Raw genomic sequence first — 17485 nt, 5'->3', positions numbered from 1 at the left:
AAGAAGAAAGATTTGGGACAAGTCTCATTGGGGGCAGAGACTAGGGAGGGACCAGTGTGTAAAAGAATGCCTGGACGTCAGGCACCTCAGACCATTTGCCCATTTTTTGACAAAAATTATCCAGATCTTGTAGGATAGACAAATCGAAAGTGCCATTCTCTGGCCACTTGGAACTACTGTCGAGTTTATATTGGGGCCAAGCGGTATTGCAGAAGAAAATAAGACGCTTAGATTTTAGGTCAGGCGAGACTTGAAGAGGTTTTAAGTTATTGAGAACGCAGGCTAAGGGAGAAGAAGGAGGAATGGAGGATGGAAGGTTGCCCATAGTGAAGGAGGCAAGTTTAAAAAGGGTAGAGACACGGAGAAGGGAGGTGGGGAGCAGCCCTGGGCTGCAATGTGGGTGAGCAGCCAAAGCAGGCGTCCCCACAATTGACTTGCCACCAAGGGAGTGTGGGTGAATGACCAAGGCAGGCGTCCCCATGGAGATCAGACACCATTACAACGCGGGTGAATAATCAGGCATCCTCCGCAATGATTAAACACCAAGGGAAGGCTGCCTTCCCGAGTCCGTGACCGGCGCCGGAGTTTTGGGTCCACGGATAAAATGTGTCTCCTTTGTCTCTACCAGAAAATGAAAGGAATTGAAATTAAGGGAGAGATTGAAGGGTGGCGCCAAGATTGAAAGGAGGAAGAGGTTGAGGGATAGTGAGAGAGGTTGGAGAAGAGAGTAAAAAGAGGTTGCTTATCCGATTTAAAATCAGTGAGATGTTCCTTGGGCTGGTTGGTCAGAGGACCCGAGGTCGTGGGTAGATCTCTTCATGGAGTGAGGGTGAGGACAGGGGACTGGTCTCCTGAAGAAGTCCCACTGACCAGGGTCATCGGCACCAAATGTCTCACGAGTCCATGTGAAGAGACCACCAAACAGGCTTTGTGTGAGCAACAAAGCTGTTTATTTCACCTGGGTGCAGGCGAGCTGAGTCCAAAAAGAGAGTCAGCAAAGGATGGTGGAATTATCACTAGTTCTTACAGGTTTTGGGATAGGCGGTGGAGTTAGGAGCAATGTTTTTGTGGGCAGGGGGTGGATCTCACAAAGTACATTCTCAAGGGTGGGGAGAATTACAAAGAACCTTCTTAAAGTACATTGATTAGTTAGTGTGGGGTAGAAACATCACAATGGTGGAATGTCATCAGTTAAGGCTATTTTCACTTCTTTTGTGGATCTTCAGTTGCTTCAGGCCATCTGGATGGATAGTGCAGGTCACTGGGGATATGATGGCTTAGCTTGGGCTCAGAGGCCTGACCGTTAATTTATTTCAGGACAAGAATTTACCATATAATACTCTTTTTACATAAATTCTGATCCCCCTTTTTTTCCTTTTTTTTGCTGAAGATGATAACCATTCTTTTCCAAAGCAACTTATTTTACGTCTGTGAACTAGACTAAGGCCACAAGATTAGAAGTTACTATAATACATGTTACACTGTTCACTTTTAGCAAACTTTACTTTTGTTGAAAACCTTGTAAGTTTGGGATTTTAATTATCCTTTGCTATTATTAAGACTTGTTTTATCCAAATTAACTTAGAATTGGTATAGATGGCTTTTTTTTTTTTTTTTTTCCGTTCAGTTACCTGGGTGGAAGCATCAATCGTCCTGTCCTGAAGGGAGTTTCTCCTAGGTCTGGTTGGACCTTTGTACGGTAATTAAGATTTAGATCCCCCGTTAGGAGACCTGCTGGGTTAAGGGAATTTTCAGTGATTAATGTTAAGTCATCCTTTTTTTTTTTTCCACTAACAGAATAGCCCCATACTTTAAGATTTCTGACTTAGTAAGCTACTTTTTTCCTGTTTTGATTGAGGATAGTTCTGAACTGTGAACTAGTGAGGTATGCTCACAATGAGGTTTCCTCTAGGAGTTATTTTTCTACTTTTTTGTTAGCAAAGCAGTTGCCACTGCAGATTGAATGCATTTGGGCCATCCGCGGGTTACTGGGTTAAGGATTTTTGATAGGAAGGCTACAGGTTATCAGTGGCCTCAGTGCTTTCGGGATGCACCCTTATTTACACTGACAACAAAGTGGTATTGGAGTGTTATAGGGTTACAGAGAATACCTTCGATTATCAATTACAGGTTTTAAATTTACCTTGGCTTTTAAAGGAATAGGGTACACTGTATTTTCTTAACTACTTATGTATCTGTCTCTATTCTTTTTCTCTTTGACTTTGTCTCTCTCTGACTTTCCTTTTGCCTCTGTCTCTTCCTCTGTCTCTGTCTCCTTGTCTCCCTGTCTCAGTCTCTTCCTCTCTCTCTCTGCCTCTTTTCCTCTCTCTGTCTGCTCATCTTTCCTTGCCTCTGCCAGCTGCTTATGCTGCTGTTCTCTCACCCTCTGTGGGAGGGGTCTACAACCAGCTGTAACCAAGTGTCTATGTACGGAAACTGGTCTGGGTGCCCTGGCTTATAGGTTACCTTGTGTTGTACCTTTGAAACAAGGGACCTGTCCAGGTTTCCTTCTGATGGCCAACCCACCTGTAATGCTGGCCAGTCTATCTTACACAAAGTTTTAAGTTTTCCTGGTGTCATAGTACTCCATAGTCTCCCTTAAATCCTTTCTTGAAAATTTGCAACATAGTTCCTAGTGGGGTGGGCTTACTTTGTGCCTCACCCATGTCTCCTCGAGACAAAACACCATACTCACACCAGAAAACAACAGGTAAAAAGGGCACACACACACTTTTACAGTTTATGCCAAACCAGAATCAAAACCAAAATCAGAGTGTCAAGAAATCGAAGCCAGGTCAAAACCAAAACCAAAGTATCAAGCAATCCAAGTCAGGTCAAAAACAAAAACCAAAGTGCCGGTACAGGCACACCATGGGTGATCAGGCCACGCTTCCACTCAAATGGAGTAGGCAAGTTCCCAAGACCAGTCCTGTCCAGCAGTTCAAACCAAGTCAAAACCAAAACCAAAGTGCCGATAAAGGCACACCGTGGGTGATCAGGCCATGCTTCCACTCAAATGGAGTAGGCAAGTTCCAAAGACCAGTCTTACCAAGTTTTAGATGTCTAGACTCCAAGTGCCCGTTCCTTCCCGGTGTTCAGCCACTGTGTTGATCCTCCATGGGGGCCTGCCACCCACTGCTCTGGCGAGGTGTCCCACTGGGGCAAATGCTTACCCAGCAGTGCTCTCAGGATCCGCGTCGCTTGAGCTGGTCGGGGTCCCCGGCAGGGATGTTCCACAGGGCAGGCTTAAGCTGCCTAAGGAGCTGCCCTCGACCATCCGCCAATCACCTCGCTTCTCGGTCAGGGAACCAAGAAATGTAGCAGGACAAACTGCAGACAAAACTCCTCAGACACCGAGTTAAAGAAGGAAGGGCTTTATTCAGCCGGGAGCTTCGGCAAGACTTACGTCTCCAACAACTGAGCTCCCCGAGTGAGCAATTCCTGTCCCTTTTAAGGGCTCACAACTCTAAGGGGGTCCACGTGAGAGGGTCGTGATCGATTGAGCAAGCAGGGGGTATGTGACTGGGGGCTGCATGCACCAGTAATCAGAACGGAACAGAACAGGACAGGGATTTTCACAGTGCTTTTCTATACAGTGTCTGTCATCTATAGATAACGTAACCAGTTAGGTCAGGGGTCGATCTTTACCAGGCCCAGGGTGCCACGCCGGGCTGTCTGCCTGTGGATTTCATTTCTGCCTTTTAGTTTTTACTTCTTTCTTTGGAGGCAGAAATTGGGCATAAGACAATATGAGGGGTAGTCTCTTCCCTTAGTAGGACCCTTTTAGTAAGTTTAGGTGTGAGGGGAAGTGCAGTAGGGCTGAAGGTGTTTTTTATGGGCTGTGGAGCACCTGAGCAGGGGCAGCCTGGTGGAGCACTTGCTGGACCCAGGGCCCCTCCTCCAGCCTCTCCAGCTTCCCCCTGCTTGGGCCCCAGGTTGCCTCCCCATACACCCTCACCTCCTGCAGAGAGGGTGATCAGGTGTGACTCTTGACCAAAGTTGCTCTCTTGGGGAAAATGCACTTTCCTGGTGCTTGTTTTTCCAGCTGGAAACAGGATTCATAATGCTAATGGTTGAACTTAATGAATGAACGTGATGGGATGAGAATAATGCAGAATACAATATAAATGCTAATCAGGGCTTGTAGTATTCAGCTTGAGGCTCAGGTTTTCTCTGGCCACCTCCTCAGTTATGTAACCTTATTACACTTCACACTTTATGTATCAAATCAGAGGTGTTTTCCTTAAGCACACTAGTGCGTGTGGGCATGGCTAGACTTGGGTGGCTTTACCTGCTTGGCCCTGAGCTGACATTTTCTTCCCAATGTTTATCACTGGAAGCTTGTTTCTAATTTGGAATTGCCTGAATATATAGGAATAACTGAAATAGCTCATACCCTTCTCAGCTAACACACAACAAAGTCTTATAACTATTAATGAAAGGTAAATAATTTGCACACACAATAATGTCCTTATTTTATTTTATTCTTTTTTTTGAGACAGGGTCTCACTCTGTCATCCAGGTTGGAGTGCAGTGGTGCGATCATAGCTCACTGCAGCCTCAAACTCCCAGGCTCAAGCAATCCTCACACAGCCCTCAAGTAGCTGGGATTACAGGTGTGCACACTCTACTAATAATTTCACAGTCAGGTCTTGAAGAGGATATAATCAGTTGTGAAGATTTTTAGGTAAATCACCACCAAGGTAGGGCTGAAAGCAGAAAGAACTCTGCAGCAGGGAACTGTCCAGGGAAGCAGGTATAAGCGAGAGTGAGGATGAATAAAGGGTTGGGAGGGGGAAGGTCAGGGTTGGTGATGAGGCATCCATGGCGGAAACAGAAACTGCAGGGTGAGGTGAGGCTGGTGCAGGGCAGACAAAGCGAGTGTTCCCGTACAGGCCAGCATGCCTCTTCTCGCCTGGAAGAGCCTTTCCTTTTTGGAAGAGAAAATGCAATTTTCCCCCTAAAGGGGCATTTTTAGCACTCAAATGTAAGTGGGCTCCTGGAAGGCTTACTGTTTCTCTGTCACCCCACAAGTGGACTCATGGGTGAAGTTAGTTAGCTCCTACCTGTACTCCTGTTAGCTGCAGCCCCGCTGTTGCCAGTGAAGTCATTTTAGGCAGGGCACGGGGGACTCCTCTCTGAGGCTGAGCTGTAAGCATTTCAGTCCCAGACCGGCTGCAGGGAGTGGCGCTCAACTCCACTGTGGAGTCGCCGGGCTGCTCTCATTTTGTCCAGAGGAAAAGTTTACCATCTCACATTTGACGGCAGAGCATGTTTTCTGTCTGAACAGTCTCAACATACTTCTTCATGGGTGCTTCTAAAGGGCATTTCCACAAACAACAGAAACGATTCCCAAAAGCCTAGTTGATGTCTATGTGCCATAAATAGAAGCTCTGCCCCCAGAGAGGAGGGTTCTTTAGCAACAAAACTCTGGTTTATTAAGACAGGTATGACAAGTAAAATAAAATTCACTTTGTTTTGCCTCTGCTAGGCCAGTATATTTCTGTACAAACAAGATAATGCAAGATATGACAGTTAAGGCTTTGAAGCATACAAAATGAAACAGTTTAAAACCCTTCATAAAAATGGGAAAAATTCCCAGGCCAAAGGAAAAAAAAAAAGCCTTAACAGAAAGAGGCTGACAATGGACTCCCCGCTGCTGAGGTGTGGCCAGTGAGTCTGGGTGTGAGCTGCCGCCTCACGGCCAGCCCTGAGGTATCAAAGGAGCTCCCAGTGCAAGTTGAAGACTTCAGCGGGCCAGCCCCCGGCCCCTACACCCACTCACAGGCAGTCGGAATGCAGATCTCGGTGGCAAGTGGCTCTGCACAGTCCAGAATGATAAAACAATCACGGATGACTAAATGCCAGGGACTGTGTAAGTCAGTTCCTGCCTGCAGTCTAGGTCACTCTGCTCTTCATCAGACACTGTGGCGGCACCATCACAGTGAGGAGAACGGAGCACAGCTCCTTCCGTGCCTCCTGCCAGCGCTGCTCAAGGTGTGCATGGCTGAGTCCTGGACAAGCATTTTGAATATTTGTAGCTGTCACTCCTTGGGCCCAATTTCAAGTTAAGTTGTTAACTCGTTTAGAATGAATATTAAGGATACTGCCTCTTTTATCAACAGCTGGGCTGAGCTGTCTAGGAAGAGAAATTAGTCCAGAGAGGTCCTAAGTATCAAAGCAGATTTTGGAAAGAAAAAAGGCAACACTGCAGTGAGAAAAGCAGCACAAGATCCGGGCCCGGGGACTCTTTTCTCTTTCGGAAACGTAGCTGATTTTGTATGCGCTGAGTCTTAGTTTTTATGCCTTGGCTGAGAACCACAGAAAGGACTTACATATTCACACAAGTGAGAGCACACTGAGACTGCATGTTTATTTGGCATAATGCTACAAAAAACTCCCCAAAGAACTGCCAGAACCAGGCCTGTGACCAAGTTTACAGTCATCTAGTTTTCTCTTATAATTTCAAAATATTAGATCAGAAGAATCTTTGGCGATTAATACACTCTCCATTTTATGCATGAGGAAACCAAGGCCCTGATGGTGTCCCTGGTCCAAGTCCAGTGCTTTTCACAATGAGGCTTTTGGCTCTGACCCTCTGAAATTGGGCAGTGACTCATTGGGAGGGCATGGGTCAGATCTGGTTAGTTTGATCTTAAGGCACTCACAAAATGCCCTGGTTTTTCTTGTCTTTGTGAGAAGACAAAAAACAGTCTGGCAGTTTTTCACATCATCTTGGAAACCCAGAAATATATGTACAATACTCAGAATTTAAGGGAATGGAAGAAAGAAAAAGAAAAGGGTGGGCAGTGCCAGAGGCAAGCGGGCACAGATCATTACTGCGAGTGTGGCTGAGCTACTTGTCTCCTGGAATGTAAACAATATTGGTTTATTTCCAATTTCATCTAATCTTCATTGTCATCTCCCAGTGAACAGTACTCATATGATGAGAAAGTTTCAGAACATGTACACACATGGTCCAGAAACAGCTCGGCCTTCAAAAAGCTGTCAGCTCATGTAGCACGCCTTGGTCTTGAATTCGGTATGATGCTGATAGCTTTCCTTCTGAATGCAAAAGCACCAGTCCGTGATGAAGTCCACACCGCAGGAGAGGAGAGGAGCCTTCTCTCCCAAGTCATCCAAAGACAACTGAGGAAATAATTCTATCTCATTTGTCGATCCCGTTTCAGCACAGCAGCTGTTTTCCACACTGAGACACAGCTGGCGAGCAGTATCTTTTCTGGGAACTGAGATTCCATTTCCGGAAGAGTTTCGTTTTCTTTAGTTTCCATGTAACTTACCAGAGTGTCTCTCAGGCTGAAAAACAAAAGAATAAGAGAGCATTTAAAACAGTCTCCTCAGCACAGTGGCTCAGGTATTGTAAGCCCAGCACTGTGGGAGGCTGAGGTGGGTGGATCACTGGAGCTCAGGAGTTCAAGACCAGCCTGGGCAACATGGCGAAACCCTGCCTCTAGCAAAAATACAAAAATTAGCTGGGCACGTGGTGGTGTATGCCTACAGTCCCAGCTACTCAGGAGGCTGAGGTGGGAGGATCACTTGAGCCCAGGAGGTAGAGGCTGCAGCAAGCCGAGATTGCACGACTGCACTCCGGCCTGGGCCACAGTGAGATCCTATCTCAAAAAAAAAATAATAAAAAGTCTCCCATATAACATAAGGGGACCAGTCAGTCCCCTCATGTCACTTTTTCCTGTTATCAGCAGAAGCAAAATGCTCATTAAGACTTAAAATCCTAGGCTGGGCGCAGTGGCTCACGCCTGTAATCCTAGTACTTTGGCGGGTAGATCACTTGAAGTCAGGAGTTCGAGACCAGCCTAGCCAACATGGAGAAACTAAAAATACAAAAATTAGCCAGGCATGGCGGCGGGTGCCTGTAATCCCAGCTACTTGGGAGGCTGAGGTAGGAGAATCGCTTGAACCCGGGAGGTGGTGGTTGCAGTGAGCTGAGATTGCACCACTGCACTCCAGCCTGGGCGACAGAGTGAGACTCCGTCTCAAAAACAAAAAAACAAAGCAACAGCCACAACAACAAAACCAGAAATCCTGAGAAGCAGTTTAAGGTCAATCACCTGAGTTCCTGAACTGGGACCAGCATCCTGGGTTCAAGGCTCTGGTGCCTGACTGCTGCTTCCCACATGCCGTACACAAACACGACAGAAGCCCACGGAGCAAGCCGTGTGCTGGTCCCTTCCTGTGGCTTTAGGCCTCTAGCAAGGTGATGTTTATCTACAGCGTTGCTAAACAAGGCCTCACCATTCAAAAAATCTTGTATTATGTGTTTCACGTTAACAAAAGATGGGAAGTTCTCTAGGAAAGGGATCATTTTTATGTACATGAAAAGCACAGGCTAGTAAAGACTTGTTGAATAAGTTCAAAGAACATAAATGTATATAGGTATATGCCACATAGCATAATGGAGGAAAACAGCAAATAGGAAACATATTGGTGAGGAAGACTGGCGTTTGATGATCTAGTCAGGAAAACGTCAAGTTAAATCCTTACTTCACACCTAAACTGGTGAACAAGTGTGTGAAAGCACAAAAAGAGAGAGGACAGGCTGGGTGCGGTGGCTCACACCTGTAATCCCAGCACTTTGGGAGGCCGAGGCGGGCAGATCACTTGAGGTCAGGAGTTCGAGACCAGCCTGGCCAACATGGTGAAACCCGTCTCTACTAAAAATACAACGAAATTAGCCGGGCAGGCACATGCCTGTAGTCCCAGCTACTCGGGAGGCTGAGGCAGGAGAATCGCTTGAACCCAGGAGGCAGAGGTTGCAGTGAGCTGAGATCATACCATTGCATTCTAGCCTGGGCGACACAGCAAGATTCAGTCTCAAAAAAAAAAAAAAAAGAAAATGAGAGGCTAGTTTATAATCCAGAGATAAGGAAGATCCTAATAAGTATTTTCGTATAGAGACCCTTTATAGAGGAAAATTGTGTGAGATTTGATTTCATAAAATGAAAGGCTGAGATAGAGCACTGTGGCACACGGCATAGAAGATGAACCCCTGTTTTATGCAGACAGCTCTTACAACCATTATGGAGACAAAGCGCAAAAGAAAAATAAAAATACTAAGAGGTAATTTAGGCTGGGTGTCGTGGCCAAAGCTGGTGGATCACTTGAGGTCAGGAGTTCGAGACTAGCCTGGCCAACATGGAGAAAGCCCGTCTCTATACTAAAATACAAAAAATTAGCTGGGCATGGTGGTTGGCACCTGTAATCCCAGCTACTAGGGAGGCTGAGGCAGAAGAATCGATTGAATCCAAAAGGCAGAGGTCGCAGTGAGCTGAGATTGTGCCATTGCACTCCAGCCTGGGTGAGGGTGAGATACTGTCTCAAGAAATGAAAAATAAATAAAGGCAATTCAGAGGATGTTATACAAATGGGTGATGAATATAAAAAACGTGTTCAGCCTCACGGTAAATGGGGAAATACAAGTGAAAATGAGATAGCATTTTGGCCATTAGATTGGCAACATTGTAAAACATGGATAATATCCAATGTTGAGTATTCTCATACAATCTTTATACATTGGTATAGCTTTTTCTATTCTTTTTTTTTGAGACGAAGTCTCCCTCTGTTGCCCAGGCTGGATTGTGGAGTACAGTGGTGCGATCTCGGCTCACTGCAATCTCCACCTCCCAGGTTAAAGCAATTCTCCTGCCTCAGCCTCCTGAGTAGGTGGGACTACAGGGATGTGCCACCATGCCCGGCTAATTTTTGTGTTTTCACCATGTTGGCCAGGCTGGTCTTGAACTCCTGACCTCAGGTGATCCACCCACCTCAGCCTCCCAAAGTGCTGGGATCGCAGGGTAAGCCTCCTCGCCCGGCCTAGTATCAGATTTAAAATGTACCTCTCTTTGACATAGTCTACTTGTGAAAATTAGAATATATGACTTTTAGGCTGGGTGTGGTGGCTCACGCCTTTTCATTCTAGCACTTCGAGAGGCCGCGGCAGGCAGATCACTTGAGGCCAGGAGTTCGAGACCAGCCTGGCCAACATAGTGAAACTCTGTCTCTACTAAAAATATAAAAATTAGCCAGGCATGTTAGTACACACCTGTAGTCCCAGCTACTTAGGAGGCTGAGGCACAAAAATCGCTTGAACCCAGGAGGCGGAGGTTGCAGTGAGTTGAGATTGCTCCACCACACTCCAGCCTGGGTAACAGAGCAAGACTCTTGTCTGAAAAACTTGTGTACTTGCTTAAAGAAAACCCAGCAGAGATTAAAACCAAAAAGCTAGTCCTAAGGTGCCCTGGTAATGGCAAAAAGCAGGAAATGGGATCCTGTGGTAAGAAAATAACTACTTTTGTGTCTATGGAAGATCACAGGAGAGACAGCAGAACATTGTGTCTGCCCCGCCCCACAGGTGTGCAGATCCATACCTCCACTCAGGGTTGAAGCTCCCCTCGGCTTGGGGGTTCTTCAGTTTCAAGATTATCATTTCATGCAGCTCTAGCAGGAAGGCGTCTAGGCCAATCTGATTTAGGAATGTGCTAAGGAGCTTAGCATCTTCTGGGCTCAGATCTGCTTTGTATCTTGAACTGATTTCCCCAAATGGCTCCTAAAACGACGGAAGAGCAAATGAAGCATTAAAGCCTGCAGGGAGAAGGGAGCCCAGTCCCTCTGTCCGGCGGAGAGGAAGAGACCAGACTTACTTTCTGTAGCCGCAGCAACTGTTCAGACTTATGAGCAGACAGGAACTGCCAGAGGGCAATGGTGTGTTTTAACTGGCATCTGTTTAAGGCCTGTAGAAGGAACAGAATTCCTGAATGGGGGCTGAGGTCTCACACCCCGACTCATGCCATGCGCCAGGGAGCCCGAGTGCTCTCCACACAGGCATTCTTCTCTTCGTTCTGCCCTGTGCTAATGTGATTTCCCTCCTTGTGAAGGCCATCTCTGTCCTATCTACCTTCCCTCCTGTGGCACCTCAGAGTCCACTCACATCACGCAGTTTGCAGGGGCCTCATGTACTCAGTCACATTTGGGCTCTATCTAGACTGCTGGCATTTCTAGCATGTGTCTGTCTCTGCTGTCCCTGGTGTGTCCTGTTTATGCTGGACTGACTGGGTGAGCGGTTGTTCTTGTCTCCCCGTCCTTTTCAGGAGCGCCTAGAGTGGCACTCTCTGAATGCTCCTATCCCTCGCAGGAAGCAGGAGACGAGGGTGAGGGGCTGTGCTGATTTCTTTTTCGGCGTGAGACCCACCTTTGACACGTGAGTCGTCTGTTCACCCATGCGCAGGGCGTCTTGAATATAGATATTCAGGTGCATGTTTGGATCCCCACCAGCTGTGCTCAGAAACCCCAGAGCGACTTCGACGACGGACAGCGCTTCACAGGCATCGCTGTAGGACTGCAGCTGTGCACTGATGGCACCAATGACCGAGCTGGGGAGGGAGTCCTGGGAAGTGAAAAGCAGGGAGGGATGTCTGTGGGCTGGGTTTCTGGTGTCTCACCACCTGGTAAGAGAGCTGAGCCCCTTCACCGCCCAAGCCACGTGTGGGGTCAGCTCTCTAACAGGTGACACTTGGGCGCGCTGTGTGCAGGCATCTTTCCAGACTTTCCATAGAAATAGATACGCGGGCAGTGAATCCTCAAACAACCCTGGAGGCCATGGAGACACACAGGTCTACCTATCAATACGGGCGTGCAGAGAGCAGGAACAAACCGGTTCCATGGACTTTCCGCTTCCGCAGGCATGGCCATGACATCATTTCTGAGAATCGAACCCACGAGATGTCAATCTGCTTTTACTCTACAAGAAAACCTGCTGATTTGCTGTCTTGCTTGCCCTCTGCAAAGAGCACTGGGCTCTTAAGGAACACCCTGGGGTCCTCAGGGAGGCCGCAGAAACCGTGGCTCACAGCAAACACCCGGGGCAAGGCTGGAGTGGGCCTAACATGGAGGAAACACACGGAGAAGGCAGAAAGCCCCATGCAGAGGATAAGCTTTCTCAGGATCACCTGTGCCATTTTGTTCTTGATGTCCATAAAGAGATGTTCGTAGTTCCAGTCATGTCTGTATACCAGAGTGGGTATTCCCTAAATTGAGAAAGAGAAAAGGTTTTTTAAAATTAAATCCATTGTGGACATTTCCATCAGATGACAAACAGAATCTGCAACCGGAACTCCAGCGTAGTGCCGCACTGCCCAGTGTATCCCTCGGCAAAGAGCGCCCCTCTGTCATTAACCCACCATCTATGGAAATAGTAACACAACCGGGAATCCAGCGAGCCCCCACGGCCAATTACATGACAAGATATTGTCACGTCATCGTGGCCGGCTTCGCCTCAGGAGGTGCTAGGGCAACAGGTATCTGTGCGTATCCCATTCATTTATTCATTCAGTCACTAAAGGCACAGACCATGCACAGGCAATCACTCTGCCAGAGGACACGGCTGTGAGAATGAATTAAAAACAGCCATGGGCTCTCACAGTTCCTGGCCCAGTTGCAGGTGGTACCGTACATAAGTGCAGTAGATTTGACTGTAGCTGGAAGGAACAAGTGCTGTCCAGGTGAAACAGCAGAGATGGGAAAGTGCCTGCTGTGTGGCTCCAGTGCGTGAGGTCACGGGATGCAGTGCAGGGAACTGGGCTACGTGGCTGGAGGCAGGGCTGGAAGCTAGGCCGAGCTACAGGGCCTCCCATATCAGACAACAGTGTCTGCTTTATCCGGCATGCCGTGAGAGGCCAGGCAGGGCCATCCGGCACAGAAAGAAGAGAGGCAGATGTGGGTTTTAGGCCGTGGACTGAAGAACCTGGAGGTGGGGACCAGTTAGGAGTGGCTAGCAGTCCAGCTTACAAGATGCAGCTTTTAACTGCAGTGTGGGCTTTGGCAGTCAGGTGAGGACACACAGAAGGCACAGCTAATTGCACCTGCTGGCAGGTTACCCATGGAGGCTGAAGGAGGAGGGGCTGTCGGGGTGGTAGTGCCATTAACTGGTAGAAAAACCTAGATGATGAGGCCATCAACAGTCAGCCAGGTGCAGTGGCTCACACCTATAATCCCAGCACTTTGGGAGGCCAAGGTGGGTGGATACCTCGAGCCCAAGAGTTCAAGCCAAGCTGGACAACGTGATGAAGCCCCATCTCTACCAACAAATACACAAATTAGCTGGGCGTGTGGTGCACACCTGTGGTCTCAGCTAGTTGGGAAGCCGAGGTGGGAGGATCGCTTGAGCCCAGAGGTGGAGGGGGGTTGCAGTGAGCCAAGATGGCACCGCTGCCCTACAGCCTGGGCAAAAGAGTGAGACCCTGTTTCAAAAAAAAAAAAGACCTCAACAGTCCCTTGGGGTGACTGAGGTGCAGATGGCCTTGCAGGAGAGGGCTCAGGAGAGCCCTGCAGACCAGACTGCGGGGTGAGGTGCTGCTTCCCTCTTGTGAGAAACACACCAAGGGCTGCTTGTTCACAACAGACACACCGACCAAATGAGCAGCAGTGGCGGGAGTCAGCCCTACCTTGAGGCTCAGCCGGGGCTTGCCCTGGAGGAAGCGGCTGACGATCTGCCGCTGAATCTTCTCCAGGTCGAACTCCTGCAGGGTCTCTCTGCCCTGCTCCACCTGGTACTGGCAATTGGAGAGAATCAGTGGAGTCAGGTCCCGCTCTACTTCGTAACTGATGACGTGCAGGTCAGTGACGTCGGCGGCATCCACGGAATAGCTGAGGGGCAGAAAGACAGCGTTCTTGCGGGGAGGGCTTGCGGGCCGAGGGCTCCACGTCGCGGGGAGCTGGCTCCTACTTGATTTCTCACAGTTGGAGCAGAGGAAAACCATACCCAAGTATGGGGTGGGTCGCTGGTGAGGGCGGCTGAAGGAGTGAGTGTCTGTTAGGGAAGGGGCGGAAGCTTGCTTATGTCTGCCCACTGGGCTTAGGGACCCCAGGCTGAGCAGGCACCATTTCCTGTTAGCTCGTGCACACACCTGTTGTTTCCCTCGGAGAGTTTTTCCACCGCGTAGACAATTTCATTGTGTAGGCGAATCAAGTAGCTGACGAGAGCGGTAGCACAGAGGCCCAGGCCCCGTCGGCGTGGCAAGAGGATCTCAAAATCAGCCTCCAGATCCAAGTCAGTGCTGCAGTAGTCTTTGGGTAGGTTGATCTCACCTTTAAATGACAGAGTTATTCTTAAGCAGAGAGGAGTTCCTACTCCTCACAGAATCTAGGCGTGGGCCGGAGGGGTGCAGAAGCCATCAGCTCCACAGAGAGCTGGGTCTCGGTTCTGCCCCTGTATACTGATAGAATTTCAAATGCTTTCAGTTCCCTTTTGATGCCATATTTAGGGACTGAAGAGGACTGAGGGTTTATTTTCCTGACACGTTATTTTCCTTATCCAGACACCACCATCAAAAGAGACACCCATTAAGCATGAACACAGTGCTGGCTGGGCATGGTGGCTCACGCCTGTAATCCCAGCACTTCGGGAGGCCGAGGCAGGCGGACTGCCTGAGCTCAGGAGTTTGAGACCAGCCTGGGCAGCATGGTGAAACCCCGTCTCTACTAAAATACAGGAAAAAAAAAAAAAAAAATTAGCTGGGCGTGTGCCTGTAATCCAGCTACTCCGGAGGCTGAGGCAGGAGAATTGCTTGAATCCAGGAGGCGGAGATTGCAGTGAGCCGAGATGGAGCCACTGCACTCCAGCCTGGCAGCATAGTGAGACTCCATCTCAAAAGCAAAAAAACAAACACAGTTCTGTGTGTTGACAGGGATGGGCCAAGTCAGGCTGATGAGAAGAGCCTTCAGACCAGCCTCTCCTGGAATGTTTAGTGGTACAGAGGGACAGGACACTAACCGTTCGTCTCAAGCGATCTCCTCAGTTTGTTCCATGTTGACAGGAAGATTGTGATTCTCTTCTGAAGTAGCTGCCTCAGCCCCTCTGTTGAACAGAATACTTTGTAAGAACCGTATGATAGCACCCCCCTGCAAGGCCAAACCACCCTAGTTACATGCTCTGCCGAGAGCCCATCTTTGCTGCTTTGTGCAGTCATGAGCATGTCTGAGGTGCTGTTTGAAGCAGTAGGCCAAGTTTGAGGAGCTAAAGAGGGAGGTGCTTTTCAGCTCTGGTGAAGGCTTCTAATACGCTTTTGGGGTTCAAGCACCCTTCACCGCATGCTGAGAGCTTAGGCTGTAGAGCCCCCATCAGCGCCGCCTCCCTCCTCCCCACCCTGTCCCCCTATGCAGTGATCCTTTCGAACCACCAGACGCGGGACAGTCCTGGTCTTGTCAGAGCAGAGCCACACCTGAGCTGTGGCTGCTGAGGAAGCCTCTGATGGAGCTGTATTCAACTTGCGGGACGTTCTGGAACCGCTTCACTAGACCTCTTTGCAGGGCCAAAATCTCAGGCAGGAACTTTACCAGCCTCAGCTCTGCTTCCTGGAGAAGGGAAGACCACCCGGTAACAATTTTTATTTACCTAAAAAATGTTATTGGGGATATAGACTTTGAGACTGGCTGGGAGACTTGTATTTGTAGCTTTATCTGGTCAGTGTCATTTCCTGTGATACAGCATGGAGCTTGAAAATGGGAAAAGGGCCCTCCTGTTCTTCCCACAAGTCTATGGACAGTGCAGTGTGTCAGAATGGAGGACGGAGAAGAGGGAGCCCAGGCTCTATTGGAGCTGACGCATCAGCGGTGTCCACCAAAGGCTGATGAAGGAAATCTGTCCCTTGGGCCCATGGTATGGAGAGAAGCTGCTGAAAGCAGAGACCAGAGCTTCGGCAGCGAGGGCTGGCCTTATTCCTGGGTGTCCTTCCGAAGACCTAGGGTCTAAGCATCTTCGATGGAATGAAACTGCATCTCAGAGAGAGACCACAGCATTGATAGGAAGTCCTTCCTGTCACTGTGAACTAATACTCCTCAACTGACCAACAGAAGTTTCTAAATCATCTTCATCCTTGCGAGACAGCAAATACTAGTCCATGGAGAGAAATGATTAGACAGTCTATTGTAAAAAATGAAACTGCAAATGGATGAAAGTTAGAAAAGTACATTTCTAATTCCAGCAAATGCGACCAGTACACTTGACTGCTCCCCAGTACCCCACCACCGCCAGCGCACACCCACTCACTCCCGTCTTCCATCTACGCCTTGATGCTTGGGTGCAGGGAGGAGTTTTGTTCGATCTGCCCATGCTCCGGCACTGCGGACAGAGAGGAACCCAGCGGCTGGGAAAGAACTGCATCCTTTTCTGTCTGGCTGAGTGATGAGGGGAGGTCCTCTCCTGGCCTCCAGCTTCCCCACAGGTCACTGCTAATCCCAACCTGGGTGTGTATTTCGTCTGTGACTTGATGCTTCTGGCAATCGTATGGTTTGCTATGTATGAAAATCTCTAGCCCTGAGTCTTCTACATTCTATTCAAAATCAAATAATTGAAATGGTCTGTTAAGATGTTCTGTCTTTAGGAATGATTATACTACGTAAAAGCTCAGGGCCTTCAGGTCTCCTGGGGAACTCTGCACCGAAAAAGGGAAGGAACCACAAGTGAGCCAGACGTACCTTCTGCAGGAAATGCCAGAGGATGGGCACTCTTTCTTTGCCATTTTTCTGTTCCACAATGTGCTGCAGGTACTCAACTGTAATTCTTTTTCTGCAGCTCCAAATCTTAGAGCAATGGACCACACTTTTCCGGGGCAGGTGGGGCAGGAAGGTCACTGGGTCACCATATATTATTTTGGCCACAGGGTTAGAGCTGATACGCTTATCTTGGCTGATGAGAATATTCATGGTGGGAAGGGTTTTATCTAGATGCTGGATGGAGAAAATGAAACAGAATTCTGGAAGTGAGGTATTGCTACAAACAGATTGGAACACCCAGTAACTCCACCGGTGGGTGTCTGCATATTAGGGCATTTATCCCCTGCTCTGAGCATGTAATCAGGTATTCCCTTTGATCTTCTAATTTCAGTGTTCTTTGTTTATAGATGTATATCTCCCCAAACAGAATGAGATTCCGAAATCTATATTACTCTTAGTAACATTCTGGCTGCTAGACAAGTAATTAATCTATGATTGTCAGTTCATTTTTAGTGGGTATATATGTGATAGTTTATTTCTCTGCCTTGTACATTACATTCTGCATGGAGAGAAAAGTACTGCCTGCACTTGCTGGATTCCCAGGAATTCCTCGGACTGACTTCATGACCAGCTGCAGGAGGGAAGAGCACTTGGGGACAGGAGGAGGACAGAGTGACTTGAGGTGGGGAGCATCAGAATCTGGGGCTCAGCCAAAGGTTCTTGCTGGCACCGCTATGAGGGGCAACAGGCAAGGAGCATTCAGCAGATGCCGGGACCCTTCCTTTCTGGTCAGAGGAGCAACACAGCTATCCCCACCTACTGCTTACCTCCAGTTCAGGAGAAATCACAGCTGCGATTTCCTTTTCCCAGTTGTTCCTCATTTCTTTCGTTGACAATCTTGTGTCAAACTTTAAAGACCCTACAAAAAAACTCCAAATGTGTAAGTTACCCAAGGCACAAA

The 17485-nt window shown here is 48.4% G+C and overlaps 1 protein-coding gene across 7 annotated transcripts in view; it reads right to left on the bottom strand.

Annotated features, from left to right (window-relative positions):
• Positions 1 to 5415: 5415 nt before the first annotated feature.
• Positions 5416 to 17485, bottom strand: part of RNF213 (ring finger protein 213) — a 132478-nt gene continuing 120408 nt past the window's right edge. For all 7 annotated transcript variants that reach the window (XM_023211605.2, XM_023211609.2, XM_023211604.2 and 4 more), the window contains 11 exons: positions 17352 to 17443; positions 16507 to 16758; positions 15252 to 15384; positions 14804 to 14887; positions 13938 to 14118; positions 13476 to 13677; positions 11982 to 12059; positions 11225 to 11419; positions 10677 to 10766; positions 10404 to 10582; positions 5416 to 7317 (listed from right to left, as the gene is read on the bottom strand). In XM_023211605.2, the coding sequence (XP_023067373.1) occupies positions 7164 to 7317; positions 10404 to 10582; positions 10677 to 10766; positions 11225 to 11419; positions 11982 to 12059; positions 13476 to 13677; positions 13938 to 14118; positions 14804 to 14887; positions 15252 to 15384; positions 16507 to 16758; positions 17352 to 17443 (1640 nt within the window). In that variant the 3' untranslated portion in view covers positions 5416 to 7163. The remainder of the gene's footprint in view (positions 7318 to 10403; positions 10583 to 10676; positions 10767 to 11224; positions 11420 to 11981; positions 12060 to 13475; positions 13678 to 13937; positions 14119 to 14803; positions 14888 to 15251; positions 15385 to 16506; positions 16759 to 17351; positions 17444 to 17485) is intronic.

This window comes from Piliocolobus tephrosceles, chromosome 16, assembly GCF_002776525.5.
Source record: "Piliocolobus tephrosceles isolate RC106 chromosome 16, ASM277652v3, whole genome shotgun sequence".
In the NCBI taxonomy this organism is placed as follows: Eukaryota; Metazoa; Chordata; class Mammalia; order Primates; family Cercopithecidae; genus Piliocolobus; species Piliocolobus tephrosceles.
This window is presented reverse-complemented; position numbering and strand designations above follow the sequence as displayed.